The sequence below is a fragment of the Lepisma saccharinum genome, chromosome 1 (assembly GCF_977018435.1).
Source record: "Lepisma saccharinum chromosome 1, izLepSacc3.1, whole genome shotgun sequence".
NCBI classification, from domain to species: domain Eukaryota; kingdom Metazoa; phylum Arthropoda; class Insecta; order Zygentoma; family Lepismatidae; genus Lepisma; species Lepisma saccharinum.
The window spans coordinates 211717087-211733540 of record NC_139229.1 but is presented as its reverse complement, the minus strand read 5'-3'; the positions used below and the strand labels follow the sequence as shown (position 1 = coordinate 211733540).

Genomic DNA, 16454 nt, shown 5'->3' with positions numbered 1-16454 from the left:
AGTAATAGTAGGTGTTTTTCAGAATGTGCTGATCATGAATTGAATTAAACACGTCAATAAGTAGAAGATAAAATCTGCTTCGTATCAACAGAATGTCATACCTTAAACCAACACAGGATGTAGAATAAAAAAAGGATGGATATAGCAATGGAGAATATGCCTACCATTATCTTTGCAGTTGACTGTACGTTTGTTACTTTTAGTAACTAATTTAGAACAATCCTGTATATTTACACAGAAAGAGGAGTACTAATAATTTATTGAGAATAAGAAGGAAAATGAAAGGATGAAAGGAATAATATGAAATTAGAGGAGAACAGGGAAATAAAACGTAATATAGAAAATAAAGGGCACAGACTAAATGTGTGACAATTGTATGAAAACTGGATAATTATAAAATGTACTCAGGAACTATAGTGTGTATGAAAAATGAGAAGAAGGAAAATACGTGTAGTTCACAAAGGAATACAGATATATAAAACAGGAACCCCGGGGGAATCAGAAACATGCAATCATATAGTATACTCAGATGTAGAGAATAAAGTTTGTTACGCCTCGTATATTATCTGACTATGGACGTTTTATTTGTGTACTGTTGTTGAATTCAGAGTTATGGAATTTACGTTGAAGAATATTCATTGTACACAGTACTAGGAGTTGTCTAGGATCCCAGGACATCTGCACCGGAAACTGAACCTATTTCCGGAATCATCTAGAAATTTCCAGAATCTAGCAACCGAAAGGCTTCAATAAACCTTGTGCATAAGGTAAGAAGTCGTCTACGTCGTCGTCATTTTGTTGGCTCCCACCGCCTATTTCAAAACGATTTCTAGCCAAAGCTGCCGACACGTAGAATTATAAATCTTCCAACACATTGATATCGTTCGCTTTCTTCAGGAAGTTATATCCATCATTAACAATTTTTGAATGCTATTTCCTTTCTGCTTCTATGGTATTACGAGTTCTTGTTCTAGGAGGTTGAGTATGCTTACATTGAAATTTGTATTTTCGTGCGTAGCTATTTAGTTACGCTTTCATTTTTGTAATCACGGCGAACGGCCATATATTTTCGATGTCGGCCATCTTGGAGGCGATGTGATCAGCAGCACGCTGCGGTGGCCCTAACCACCCCGGATACCATTTGATTTGAGGCTGGGTGGGCCCTAGAGCCGCTATATGCTGGAACAAAGCCGACAAAATTTTCGACCTTAGATCACCCACCTCCGCGTGACAGTTAGACTAGAATAAATTCAGGCTAGAATTTCACGAGAAATACGGTGGTGAAGGTTTCTTCAACCTATCTTTAATCAGGAAAAAGTTATGACTGCATGAATGTAACAAATGTATCATTTTCCAAGTGTGAGAAGAAAGTGTCATATAAAGGGATTTCCAATAAGAAGGATATAATTTTGAAATGAACTGGCAACTATGCTTCAAATGTTATAACTGTCACTAGTTGTCATTTGTGTTTAGTATATTCACGAGAAGCCCTTGCATCCGCAAAAGGTCACTGTATGGTGTGGTTTATGGCATGGTGGCATTATCGGACCATTTTCTTTCCAAAACGAGGTAGGAGATGCAGTTACAGTGACTGGTGAGCGGTACCGATTGATGTTAACATATTTTTTGTGGCCAAATTTAGATGAAAATGATTTGGAGGACATATGGTTTCAACATGACGGTGCCACATGTCACACTGCTAATGCCACTATCGACGTATTGCAAGAACTGTTTGGTACAAGGATAATTTCAAAAAATGCAACTGTTAGTTGGCCTCCAAGAAGTTGTGATTTAACTCCTCTTGTTTGCTTTGTGTGGGGTTATTTGAAATCTAGAGTTTATGCAAGCAGACCACAAACCCTTGATGCATTAAGATTGAACATCGAACGCTGCAATCATGACATTAGGCCCGAGTTATTGCACAATGTCATCGAAAATTGGGTCCATTAGATTCACTCGTGTGCACGAAGTCGAGATGGACATTTAAATAATGTGTTATTCAATACATAATATAATAAACTATTCTTCAAAATAATATAAAAATTTGGTTGTATCTGAAATAGTTTTTATTTTATTTCATTGTAAAATCATATCGTTCTTTTTGGAAAACCCTATATATATATATATATATATATATATATATATATATATATATATATATATATATATATATATCACATGATCCCCTTCCCATTTAAAAATTTTGAGTTGAATTCAATATGGCGGTCACCAATAAGGCGGACGTCTGCTTGGAATACAGCAATGTGGTTCCCTCTAAGCCTAATCTGTTTCCATCATGACCAATTACACCAGTCTAACTCCATTACTTTTTATAGGGGGGTGTTAAGGTATTTTTGAATCACCCTCTAGGTCCTTATATGTACCTTTGTCAACATGAGATCAAGAATTACACACACACACACACACGCATACATTATACATGTGTATGTATGTATACGTATATACAGTATGTGTGTGTATGGTGTGGTTAAGGTAGTTAGGTAAGGGGCAAGATTTGTAGATCCGGCACTGCACAGTGTAAATATTTTAAGGAGAGTCTCATAACCCTACCGCGCAAGAAGATTGGGCAGGTTATTGTGACGTAGTAATGTGGACTCTGGAATAAACGTCACACTACTAGAAGGACTTTACACCTTTTTGAGCTCTCCTCAAAACACACATTCTGTGTACGATACTGGTCCATGAATGGAAAAAATGGCGCATTTAAGCGATTCCTTGAGCCACCTGTTGTGGCGAACATTAATCCGCATAACTGCGCCAAGAATGCACGACACGTTATCGAAATTTCAACGCGAGAGAAGTGAATTAGAAGCTCTCGATCCGTCTCTAATGACCGGCGTCACGAGAAGTATGAAGCAGCTTCCGTTCCTTATCCTGTAGGATCATATTCCACTCCCCCCTCCTCCTTCGTTCCTGCAATACGTATTTTACATATCGCCTCCAAGTTATCGCATTAGGCGAGACCAAAGTCTGCCTGTTTTCTCTTTCGTGAGAATGTGTTTAATACATTGTTCGATTTAGTAAAACCTTTGTTCCTTATTTTTTTTTAGCGTCACTTCTCTGACTCTTGTGACAGAAAAATATAAAACGCGGGGTTAATATACAGAACATTATTCTCGTGGTGTACAGAGTGATTCAAAATTATTATCGCACTTTCAGTGCCATGTGATTTTCAAACCAGAAACATAATTGACCACAGAAAATCAATTGGCAGCTCGAAAGTATTATTTGATAACGCTATATTCGCTACAATTACGCCTGGGATGACGTTATACTTCAAAATGGCCATTGGTCAAGAGAAATCAATGCACGTACAAAGAACATTCTAAATACTTCTTCTGGCGTTATACAGAGTGATTCAAAATTATTTTCATAGTTTCAGTGCCATGTAATTTTCAAACCAGAAAGAGAACTATCAATATAAAATGAATGAATGGATATAAGTTTTATTTGGCAACGCTATATTAGCTACATTCACGTCTGGGAGGCTATGACGTAACGCTTTAAAATGACCGCTGATCAAGAGAAAGCAATACACTTACTTCAGTTTTCCAAAATGAAGTCCTTTATCAAAACTCGCCTTAAGAGAAAATTTCAAGAAACTTGTAGGTTTACAAAAATTTGAGCTAGATAATCGAGTATATACGGAGGAGGAAAATTGATTATCGCTTGGACAACTTACGTGAGACGCAAGACGTGTCACGTACGTTGAACGTTTATAGTACAATAAGTATAACACATACAGCAAAATAATACATATCCGCACATAAAGAATCTTTCTAAGTTTGCACTTGCAATAGGCCTCATCACGTAATTGCAGATTTAGCCGGTAGGTGGCAATATAACGCAGTTTACGCAAACATAGCGTGCGCGGGTGAACACAAAGCGTTCTGCGTCTTAGAATTCGGTAAATGTGAGACGGCTGTGATATGTTGGGACGTGTGTGGCAGGAACTTGATTTCAGGATTGATGTCTGCCGCATCACCAGAGGTGCACATATCGAGCACCTGTAGAGTACGTAGCAAACTTGGAGAGATTCTTTATACATTGATATGCACCTTTTCTCTGTATGTGTTATAGTGAATTATGAATCACCCTGTACATAAATTGCCTTGTTTTTACGAAATACACATTTCACGGCACATCTCGTCTCATGCACACCTTTCACAGCAAACTCTGCACATTATCAGGTTCCAAGTTCGCCTATGATAGCGACACTCTTTTGTTCAGAGACTGACATCCTCGTAGGATATCCAACTGACCCAACTCCTTTAACTGCCTCTCAGGAGAACTCCAATCTCTCCTCCACCGTCAATGAGTATTGGCTCTGCGTCCGGAATGTCTTCCTGCGACCAGCGGTAGTTTCCTGCACCGGAAGTGCGTGTTTCATTTGCGTACGCATTGTCCTCCGCTGCACGCCACTAAACCTTCGCCCCGGTGACATTTTGACGCAGCTTTGATGCAAAGGGGGTTAATTTATTCTTGGAGCAAACGTAAACAATCGCGACCTTTCCAATGGTAAATGTCAACGTTCAAGAACTTTCAAGGCGATCTGTCGGCACACACACACGCGCGCTCCTCTATATAAAAGGGGCAAATTCTCCAAGGTCCCCACAAGTTGTAAACTTATAGTAGATGGAAACCATGAGAGAGAATTTTTCGATCGTTTCACATGAACTGACACTTACGTGGTCAGTGCTTTTGAAGAGAAACATATAAAGGCTTCTTTTATTAAGCATTTAGGATGTTTTATTATTATTATTATTATTCCCCATCAGGGGCGTATTGGTTGATGGGGAAAGGGAGCATTTGTCCCTTGGTTCCACTCCACAATAATAGTTTTGGTCCCTCTAAAAACTCGGTACTATTCCAATAAATGTGATATGTTTAACTATTTCTGCCGGCTTTGAGGCCGAGCACGTTCCCGGGTTCGAGTCCCAAGATCCAGTTACTTGTGAGTGTCTATTCATCAACTTTATCTAATCATCACTCATTTCATCATTGCGATTAGCTAAAGGTGACAGAGAAGTGACGTGAAATAAAAATAGGTGGGTTTTAAGTGACGTCAGGATGCGCACAGCCGCCATGTTTGCGGCCAATTTTATTTGTCATTTGGAAGGAAATATCCACCACGTAGCGTTCGTTACATCTGCACGAACTGCACCTTTGTTTTGAATCACGAATATCTGTGTTAGTATTTCCCGCCCACCCACTTGAATTCCGTATGCTTACAACTGGCCACAATCATGGCTGCTCGAAGCAACAATGAAACAGTTTGTGGCGTAGGTAAAACACACCTATACAAAAAATTCAATTGTCACTAAACTTTGCATAAATGTCAACGTATAATAACTATCAACCAGAAATTAGTGACCAATTACTTTATCATTAGTGCAACCAGTAAACAATAGTTTTGTAGATTTTTCCAATACTAGTCTGAAAGGAAGCATGTGAAAGGAGGATAAAACAAAAAACTGACAAGTTAAAAATATTCTCTCTCCTTCATCCCATAGAAACTGCGTGTCAAGCTGTATTGCTGGCTGCTCACTGATATAAAATTAATTCTGATATTAGATTGGTGATCCACATTTCATGCTAGACCCCTCCCAATCAAACAAGGTATCAAGTGCAATAGCTACGAGGATGGTTCAGCATGCTCCGCCCCTGACCCATTTCCATTGATAGTAGAGACCTGTAATTTTACATGTAACATTGTTCATTCTTTAGACTAATATCCACAAAGTTTCAAGAATTTACAACAATTTCTCTCTTTGTTACACGTTGATGATCAGTAAGAAGTGTAGCCACATGTAATACAATGGAAAAATCTGAGGTCCGAGCAGTGATAAAATATTTACTCAAGAAAAATCTAACACCGAAAGACATCCATGCAGATATGGTGGGAACTCTTGGAGACTCTAGCCCCTCATATGATCCAGTGAAGAGATGGTGCCGTGAATTTAAATGTGGTCGGCAGACCTGTGAAGATGAGCATGGTGGTGGCTCATCTGCAACGGTGACCACAGCAGAAATGATTACAAAAGTGCATGACATGATTATGGCAGACCGGCGAGTGACTGTCCGCCATATAGCAGACACATGTGGCATCTCAACTGGCAGTGTGCATTCAATTTTTCATCATCATTTGTTAATAGAAAAAATCTATGCACATTGGGTCCCGAGAATGCTGACGGTCAACCAAAAGAGGACACGTCGTGTGAAAGTCAGAACCTGTTGCGGACAATAAAGGCTGACAAGCCAAAGTTTCTGAAGAGATTTGTTACAATGGATGAAACGTGGGTTCACCACTTCGATCCCGAAAGAAAACGCCAAAGCATGCAATGGAAACACCCCCAAAGAAATTCAAGGTTCAACCATCAAAGGGCAGAGTGATGGCGTCTGTGTTCTGGGATGCAGAAGGAATCCTTTTGATAGATTATCTCCAACAGGAAAGACAATCACAGGTGTTTATTTTGCAACCCTAATTGAAGAATTACGTACTGCCATCAAGGAGAAACGCCGCGGAATGTTCCCCCGTGGTGTGTTGTTCCATTGTGACAATGCTCCCGCCCACACCTCCCAAGTTGCGGTGGCTGCAATTCATGCAGCAGGGTTTGAAATTGTCCCTCATGCCCCTTATTCTCCAGATCTGTCACCCAGTGACTTCCACCTGTTCCCGAACATGAAGAAACACCTTTGTGGAAAACATTTTGCCAGTGATTCCGAGGTTATGGATGTTGTGAATGCTTGGTTGCAGGACCAACCAAAATAATTTTTTTCTGCTGGGATTGAAGCACTGGAAGGCCGATTGGAAAAGTGTGTTAATGTTGCAGGGGACTATGTTGAAAAGTGACAGTGATTTGGTTTTCCTACGAGGGTTCCTTCTATGTCAGGGGCGGAGCATGCTGAACCACCCTCGTAGATAGCTTTTTCGCATCTACGCGAACCATAAATATATTGCAAACTTTAGAAGAGGAATGTCCGGTAAAAATGCTAACTTGCATTTTCTTTCCTCATTGAACCACACTGTAAGAAATATGTGAAGCAATTTTATTAATTATTTATTTGTAATTGCTTCAAACTCGATAGTTACTGGCGGCATTTGCATGAAAACAGTAACACCGACTCGTTAGCTCTCAAGTTACGAGTAGAAACCATCCTTTTTCTTTGCGTAGCTATAACAATCCTTTGAAAATAATCGTTTGTCTTTTATTACATTAGATTCTTCATGCAGGAACAGAATCCTCATTTTTTCTTTTATTTACAATGGTTTCTTCGTATAGAGACTTGAAAAATCTTAGGTTTTCTTATTTGAGTTCGTTCTTTCGTTAGCAATATGAACAAGCCTAGATTTTTCGCATAGCAACACGAATAATGTAGTACATTTTATTTCCATTGTATTCTTCGTGTATAAATGTGATTCGTTATAGATGTTCTTTTTCATTGCATTTGATTCTTCTTATAGCAACCAAGGCTGCCCGCCGGGTTTTCTCTCAGAGGGGCAGCAGTGCTCAAAAAAAGGCGGGGGGACGTGGAGTGATGCTTTTCCCCAGTTAAGAGAATTCTCATAAAAAACAATTTGCATACGCACTTAATCTGCTGTATTTTTCACAATTCGAATGAAATGAAATCTTTACAGATATCTCAGGGCGAGCAAGTGCCCTTAATAGCAACATTAATCCATTCCATATTGTTTTTATGTGCTTCATTCAACACAAGAGAACACGTTTCGGTCCGATATTTTTGTTAGTTTGAATTCTACATATTAAGATGATGGGATAAGACCATCGATACCTCTAAAAAAAATCACAACTGCTAGTCTGAGCAGATCAATCTTACCTCAAATGTGAAATAGCCTGTGTCTCAATATTTTACGTTGGTCTTGGTTTTGAATTTTGAGTAAAGTGTCGACCTGTTTTTTGAGTTTTTGGTCTCCCATCCATCCTCATTGCAGTAATTATCTTGGAGACAACAAAAAAGAGCAACGCAAAATAACACACAAATGTGCCATTACTATATTTGATTAATCGTCCTAATGTAACGGGTAATGAACACTGCCTCAATAAAGAGTGTAAATCTAATAAAAAATACAGTGCTCTTGTGGAACCATTTTAATACGATGTTCATTTTTTTTCTATGTCCTTACAGGTCTCTCGTATATTGTTCAAAAAGATGGTCAGCTCCGAGTTTGCTCAAATCATGTCGCTGCACGCTGGCGAGGCGTATGCAATGCAGAATCTCACGAGGACAGATAGGCTTGGACTTCTACTGTCAGGAAAGGTAAGTTCACTTCATATTGCTATGGGAGGTAGGGGTAGATGATGTCAAGGTGTCTATGTGTTGTGTGAATGTGCGTTGACAGATTGATCATTTCGGGGAACTGCGGTAGAATACACAACTTAACATTGCGGAACCAAATCGGCCCTGGAAAACTTTTCTTGGGTCTCCGGAAAAAAAATATATCCAAAATCAAGCAGAAAATTATGAAAAAAAGAGACATGGTATAATTTTGAGTTAATTCTAAAAAGTTCCTCAGAGAGTGAAAATTTTTCATAAACAGTGCGTGGAAAATGTTAACACTATTAAGCCTTGTTTCCATGTTAAAAAAACACTACAGTAGCTGACTTAGATTTTGGTTTAGTTTTCCGTCTGAAAAAGTCCATGATTAGAGTGGAAACATTAAGTGTAAACTGTGTAAATTAGTTTCCATCAAGCACTCCAGGCACTGCACAAACTCAAATGTGTGTAGAATCTTCCAGGCAGCTCACTATGAAGGGAACCTGGGACCATAAATGGCCAGAAAACTACGTAGATCGCAAAATTAGAGGGCCCCCAGAAATAAGGTGCCCTGTCAGGTTCAACAATTTTAAAATCTAAAAAACCATGTATGTGTGTGTGTGTGTGTGTACAAATACGATGAATTTTAGCACTTGCAATTCAAAGTTAGCAATTGGTATTTTTAAAAGCTACCATTTTCATGAATAAATTGGAAGCAAGGACAAAGTTTATTTCAAGCCAAGCTCATATTGGTTAATTGGAAGTTAAATTGCGATCAAAACCAATGTGCAATACACATTCATCGACATATAGAAGAGAAACGTGTGTCTGGAGGAAATTTAACTTTCCTCTCTCGTGCACAGGTGAATGTGATGTCAGACCACCAGTTCCTACATCACATCATGGCGTGTGAATTCCTTGATTCTCCAGAGTTCGAGTCCAGCCGAGCTACAATTGAAGACAAGTTCAAGGTAAGCATCACTGTATTTACCTGAAGAGGAGAGTTTTCTCCAAATAGCATGTAAGTATATTTTGCGTAGAACCTGACTTGTAGCACAACATTCTCCCATGGGAAAAAATCTCACGACCGGTGCAGGAATGATAAACTTCAGGTAAGTAAAATAGGACTTACTTTTTGAGTTAAGAGTTTGCACCAGTGTTTATGAAGTTATTGTATTTCCTTGCGTGAAAGCTTATAGTGAAACTATTCACTAGATAGTGCATATTCTTCTGTCGTCAGGTGTCCATAATCGCTTCAACTTCCTGCCGGTACCTCTTCTGGCACCGTTCGTCCCTGGAATACCTATTTGTGAAGGAGACGTACCTGGCAACAGTGCTGACGACCCTCATCGCCAGAGACATCACCAATAAACTGTACGCCATGAATAAGAAGGTGAGAATTTTGTTCATTCCACTAAGCTCTGTTTAAGTAAATTCTGTTGAAATTGATAGATTGTTGTTAGACAACACCGTTTTGGTAAGGAAGCTAAAGATTTACACGATGTAATTTCGACACTCCTCCAAATCGGTATTTCTATCTTTTGAGTGATTTTGTCAGGTTATCGAATGCTGAATTATTCATCACAATATCATTGCTCTTCTCGTGATTGACGGGAAAATCTCCGAGGTATTTCAATTTTGAAAAAAAAAAAATCAAAACTTTATTACTTCAAAATTTTTCCATGAAATATAAATCTGCCATAGTCACATTTTCAGTGAAAGGTGATCATAACTTTGGTTGACAATACATTTAACCTCATTACTAGAGCCTCTTTTTATCTACTACATATATTGATAAAATTACGTATAGGGCCGGTGGCAACCCACCATCGTGAGGAAATTGGGAAGCTCCGAGTGAGTGAGCGTAACCCGGTCAAGAAGACCTACAACAACGGCTGGGGGTTCGTCGGGCTGATCACCCGTCACCCCAATACTAGTCTAAGACCTCCACGCTATAACAGGTGACGGAGGAACAGTGTGGGAGGGAGACCAGCAGTCGGTAGGTAAGCCAAGGCCCGCCATGGGCTGTAGCGCTGTGGGGTTATGTTATATTGATAACATTTTTCCGGATATACGTTTCTTATGTTGTTTCGAATGTTTTAGAAGCCTTTTCATTTTGCCTATTTTGCCTATTTGGGACCTCACTGCCTATTTTTAATTATAATGCCTTTTTTTTGCCTTTTTCAATGAAATTTGACAATTTGTTTGTTAAAAAACTGTGTATATAAATTATTTTTCTCCCAAAAAATTGTTCGAATTTATTTTTCTTCCGTTTATTATGTGAATAATTTTCGCCTTATTTAAGTAATATTGAACTCACGCATGTTTCAACATTGCTGAAGGAGAAAAGTGTGAAAAAAAGTATTTCATGCTGAGTTAGGATATTGCCTTTCGGTTAACATTTCTTGTGCATGATTGACTGCTGAAGTGAACAGGTTGATTTCGAACACAAAGAAGATATTTCTGAAATCTCCCTCTCGAACCCGAAAATTTCAGGAAGTTGCGATTGAGCTTTGTTTACCTCAGCAACCAGTCTTGACGAGATGGGGAGCCTGGATATCAGCAGCTATATATTATGCTAACAACCTTGAAAAAGTCAGTGAGGTGATCGATGCTCTTCCAGAAAATGAAGCGGCTTCAATTCGAGAAGTGAAAAAACTCCTGTGCTATTCAAGTTTATTGTTGCACATTATGATGCATTGCCAGAGACAATTACAATTATAGCATCCATGAAAATATACGAGGAATCTATGCAGCACATGATGGAAGTGCCAGGAGAAAAGGGGTCAGCTGTTGCGGAAAAGTGCAAACGGGTAGTGAGTGCAAATGATGACTTGAAACAATTTAAAACAATTTGTGATATTCTTAAAGGTGAAAATGCTGTTACCGAAATGAGTTCAGCTACATTAGCTTGTTTTATGTATGCTCCAATAACTTCTGTCGAAGTAAAAAAAGGTAAAGTGCTCCCCTGTGCATAACACCACGCCATGAAGGCGTATATAGGGTGTGGGGGTAACGCCCCACAATTTCTTGATCCGGTCGTGAGTGGGGGTGATGTGATCAGCATCACGCCCCTCACCGCCTTTACCTCCTAGGGTTTCCCCCAGGTACCCATGTTATTCGACGCTGGGTGGGCGCCGGGGCCGCTTCCATCGTTAGAAAAGTTCCCGGATTTGAAGCGGCCGGGGATCGAACCCGGGACCTTTAGCATGGTAGTCAGACGCGTTACCGACTGAGCCACCGCGAAGTAGAAAGATCATTTTCTATTATGAAAAACATTCTCTCTGAAAAGACAACTATCAATGAATGTTGAGAACTTAAAAAAAAAAAACACCTTGTAGTCATGTGCAATCAAGACGGAGAAAATTGAAATGCTGTTTCCAATGTAGATTTTAATATTTTGCCAGAAATTATAGATAAAAGTAAGCGACTTCCAAATGTGCCTTTTTTCGGTTTATTTTGCCTTTTTTTCATTTTTAGTGCCTATTTTCCACATTATAAATGCCTTTTTGCCTGCTTATTTTAACGAAAATAAATGCCTGAACTTCCGGGCTCTACTCATTACGTACGCAAAAACGGGTGCGAGTATTTGAGGGGGGTGTGATAAAGCTTCTGGACGCGAGGCTGGAGTACACACCCATAGAGTCAGACCACCAGCCGCCACTGCTGCAAACTAATACCCAGCCCTGTGTGAGATGCATTGAGAAAATGTTCTTAAATTAATACAGGGTAAGATGAAAGTCGCTAAAATGTTTTACAAATTTACCCAGCGGAACACTCTTTGGGGAGTATTGACTCAGAGAATTCAACACGCGACCGTTCGGTAGCTGACAGCACTCGATGACCACCCAATTGCGTAAAAGTCAACATCATCATATTATTTTATTGGACTTGCAGCTTTACATTTGATTGTTTAACCACCACCCCCTACCCTTTTTGAACCCGAATGAAGATAGTTGTATAGATGAAAGGCGGACTTACTCAAGTGTGTCAATGTCACATACACTTCTTCACAATTAACGGTTACTTTTGTATAACTAATTTATAGAAACCCCGTGTATACGTATATATATATATACACACACAAATACTAATTGTAACACAAAATCAAACGAATTAATTATTATATAGAAGTTTAATAATTGTTACTACCACTCAATATACCGTACAGGGGAATGTGTAACTCCGGTTAGGAATAATGGGTGTATGCGATTATCATTAAATTTGTTATAATAATTTAACTACAATATAAATTTAAATGTATTGAATGTACTTAGAGATGTCTGTCGAAGAATGATAAAATTTTCTTGATGTCATTCAGTAATTTTACCAAGCGATCGAAACACAATTTTATTGCCTTAAAACTAATCTTGTCTAGGTACATCTTGTAGTTTCTCCTCCTTGTAATGCCGCCATGAAATATCACGTAGGCACAATCTCAAAATCCACCGTGATCGTCCTTAAAACTTTAGGTTCGTATCACTGCTTGCACTTTCTATTATGGGACACCTGTAGATACAACAGAGAGAAGTGAGAGGGACGTGACAACAGTATTGGCTCTAAAGTGCTCTCCTTTAGATAGATCCAATTTCTTCCCTCCTGTCAATATTGAGCCTCGGCTCGGTATTCTTTAAAGGTCGTTGATCCACGTGGGTTTACCCAAGAAATTGACCGTAAAAGGTGTTTTCTCTATCCTTTTTACACGGAGTTAATGGTCGCGGGTGAACATCTAGACGACGTAGGGGCTTGAAGGCTTGATGAAGTTTTTATAGGATCCCTGGCGACCGGACCATCTGGGGAAGAGCGACGCCAGCGTGGCGCTGAGGACTCGCCTTATATACCCCTCACTAGCGACGCCAAGCGGAAGATACCAGAGGCAAAGCAGCTCGAGAGGCTTCCTTTCTCTGCCATTGTGTTGTCTGCGTGTGGTCTTGCTAGGAGCAGTTTATCCATCACGTTCTTAATATGTTCTTCTTCTTTCTTCCCTGTATCTTTTCCAGAGAGAAAAATCAATGAGATTCGGTTCAGCGTAGACGAGAACTGGCAATCGCTAGTGGAGGAGCGGTTCGCAGACAATGGAGACGCAGTCATGTGCGACGTCAATGGAAGATGCAGACAAGTTGGCTCTGGATAAACTGGAAGGAAAGGGTCCATAAAAAGGGAATTTACGGGAGACTCTACAGCTTTTGCTTGTTCGATTATTCCACTTAGAGCTTTTTTTCTAATGTGGATTGTTCGCTATGATGCGCATTCAGATCTCAAATAGCGTATCCATCTTTTGTGAAAAGCGTCGTGGGTTTATTTTAAGCCCAGAAAGAGAAGAACATGAAGGACGCGTCCTTTTTTACTTGCTGCTCAAAGTTTTGTACTCGCAAGTGTCCGTTTAGGAGTACCGGCATCCATATCAATTACGCCACACTGACGTACGAGTCGTTAATGTTCTCGCCTTCCAACGACATAAATTACCATCTATAAGTTGACTTCATTAAAGATATAACATCAGTTGACATTAAATGTTACGCAATGGAGTGTACCATTTTAAAAATATGTTTACGGTAACATGATAATTTTGCGTTACATGCATTTTTCTTTCTATTTTCGTTCCGTCCCTCCCGTCGAGAAGAAGTTCTTCTCACTCAACTGCGTATTGGACACAGCCGTCAAACCCATGGTCACTTGCTGCAAAGGTTGGACCCTTCGATGTGTCGTATTTGTAATGTCGATTTAAGTACTTGGTGTTGAATGTGCCGATTTTGCTCTCCTCAGGCAGACTTTTCTTCTTCCAAACTGTTTGTCATCCCTGTTCGGAAATGACGACCAGTGGTGTAGCAGCATATCGTGAGGCCCTGGGCGAGATTAGAATGTGAGGCCCCAATTCATTCTTTAAATTTGAAATCTTAATGTGAACGAATACAAAATCTTCAGGAATACGTCATCAATTTCATATTTAAATAATAATAATAATACAGCGTGTCCACACAAACATTCCGTGATTATAAACGACCACAAAATTTTAATTATGCATATTACGAAATTTATACCGATACCATTCGAAAGAACAGCTCAAAGAATTTTAGCGGATGTGTAATTTTTGGCGTTTACTACAAAAATAGATGGCATAACAATAAAAGAATGAAAAAAGGAAAATATTAGACAAAAGTAGCAGAAAAACACATAGGATGTAAGAGAAAAAAAAATGAAAATAGTCATAGACAATTTGCTCGGTAATACTCATGGATCCCACTGTACAAACCTAAACATCCAGTAAACATCAACAGTAACACAATTTGCTTCTAACAACAATGCCATTTACAATAACACATTAACATCGAAAGATCTTTTGGTGAGTTCTTTCTTGTCCACCATTACGTTTCGTCCTCTTCTTATAATTTGAAATTTCTTTGCAACACTCATTCATACTGCATTGTACAGTGGGATCCATGTGTATTACCGTGCAAATTGTCCATGACTATTTTCATTAATTTTTCTCTTACATCCTATAATGTGTTTTTCTGCTACTTTCGGCTATTTTTCCTTTTCTTCATTCTTTTATTGTTATTCCATCTACTGTTGTAGTTAACGCCAACAATTTACACATCCGCTAAAATTCTGTGAGCTGATCTTTCGAATGGTATCGGTATAAATTTCGTAATATACATAATTAAAATTTTGTGGTCGTTTGTAATCACGCAATGTTTTTGGAGACACTCTGATTACCGACGAAATTTATATTTTAGTGATATGCGACGGAGAAATTTACATTTGGCACTTGTGACACACTCCTGGAATTTTTATTAACCAAAGTAGTTGTAATAGTACGTTCTTAAAGACGCTCTTCAGGCACTAAGACATAACTGAAAATTAAATATCCTTAAACATGCTATACTTCTTTTAAAATCAGAAATGCAAACTACGAATCTTTAAATATAACTTATGTTATTTTGAATGAGTTTTTTTTTGTTTCCTCATTTCAAAATTTGTAGGATGCAAATATCACAAACCATGGCATAAGAAGAAAATATCGAAGGACGCATATAAAATGTCGGTGCTTGGAAGAGGGGGTCAATAGGGGCGCTAAACCACAATCGTGCTAAGTACGCCAAAATATCTAGCTACGAGGCTGGATATCGGTTGCAATATCAACAAATCTTAAAACGATAGGCATTAGCTACATACGTGTGGAATACATCAATTAGTACAGCTAATTGAACTTGTTTTTAAAAAATGTAGCCATTTTGACTTGTTGCACATTAATTGTATCAGTTAATTTTGAATTTCAGGATTTGGAATGATAATTGCTTGTGAATCTCATTTTGTTGCATACGTCTGATATGTTGTTGCAGTACTAAATATTTGACGCATTGGCGTAACAAAATTGTGAGGTACTCACCCGCAAGAAACAAATTTGAGTCCCCTTATGTACAGTCAGATTCTTCATTCTTTTGAGAAAGATAGTTCTTCTGTCGTGACTGTTATTGGAAAAGTAAGAAACAAACAGAAGGTAGTACAGAGAACACTGGAAGCTAGTGAAGAGTTATCAAGGAGAAGAAACTTTGCCAAAGCACTTATGGATGTTGTTAAGGCGATTTTAGATACAAGCGCATTCCTTAAACACAAAAATTGATCAGGAAATTCGGAAGATAAATCATCTTCCTACTCTTTACAGAGAGCAATCGCTGCATCTGAAGCTTTAGGAAGAAAGAACTGCCAATATTATCCATGCGCTTCTTGAGTTGAAAACAACACAAGCATTTAAATGACTTACACCTTCCTCTGTGGGAGATAGAGGTGCTTTATTGTTAATATATTAAAATTGGAGTCGAAGGTCAAGAGAAAGAAGAAGATAAATACAAAGTGCTTTTTATTCAAGAAAAGAATAAATGGAATTGATTGATTGATCGAGTTTGTGTTTTAAGTCTACTTTATGCACAGTAAGGCTAATTGGGACTCGACCTACAGTTTAAAGTGGGATCCGAACCACTTGTGCCTCGAACCAGGGACCCCTTGAAATAAATGGATAAGAATATCCAAGCAAGTTATCGTCAATTTTTGCGTAAATGTTTCATGTGAGAATACAACATTTTTTACTATTTTTTGGGCCCTCTTAGGCTTAGGGCCCATCCGCCTGTCTGATTTGACGTATTCGTTCACACTAT

General features: G+C 38.8%; 1 protein-coding gene across 1 annotated transcript in view; it reads left to right on the top strand.

Moving 5' to 3' along the window:
• LOC145978898 (popeye domain-containing protein 3-like) overlaps positions 1–16454 on the top strand; it is a 127079-nt gene that overhangs the window by 72591 nt on the left and 38034 nt on the right. The window contains exons 5-7 of the mRNA XM_083111843.1: positions 8170–8301; positions 9162–9269; positions 9539–9691. Coding sequence (XP_082967969.1) covers positions 8170–8301; positions 9162–9269; positions 9539–9691 — 393 coding nt within the window. The remainder of the gene's footprint in view (positions 1–8169; positions 8302–9161; positions 9270–9538; positions 9692–16454) is intronic.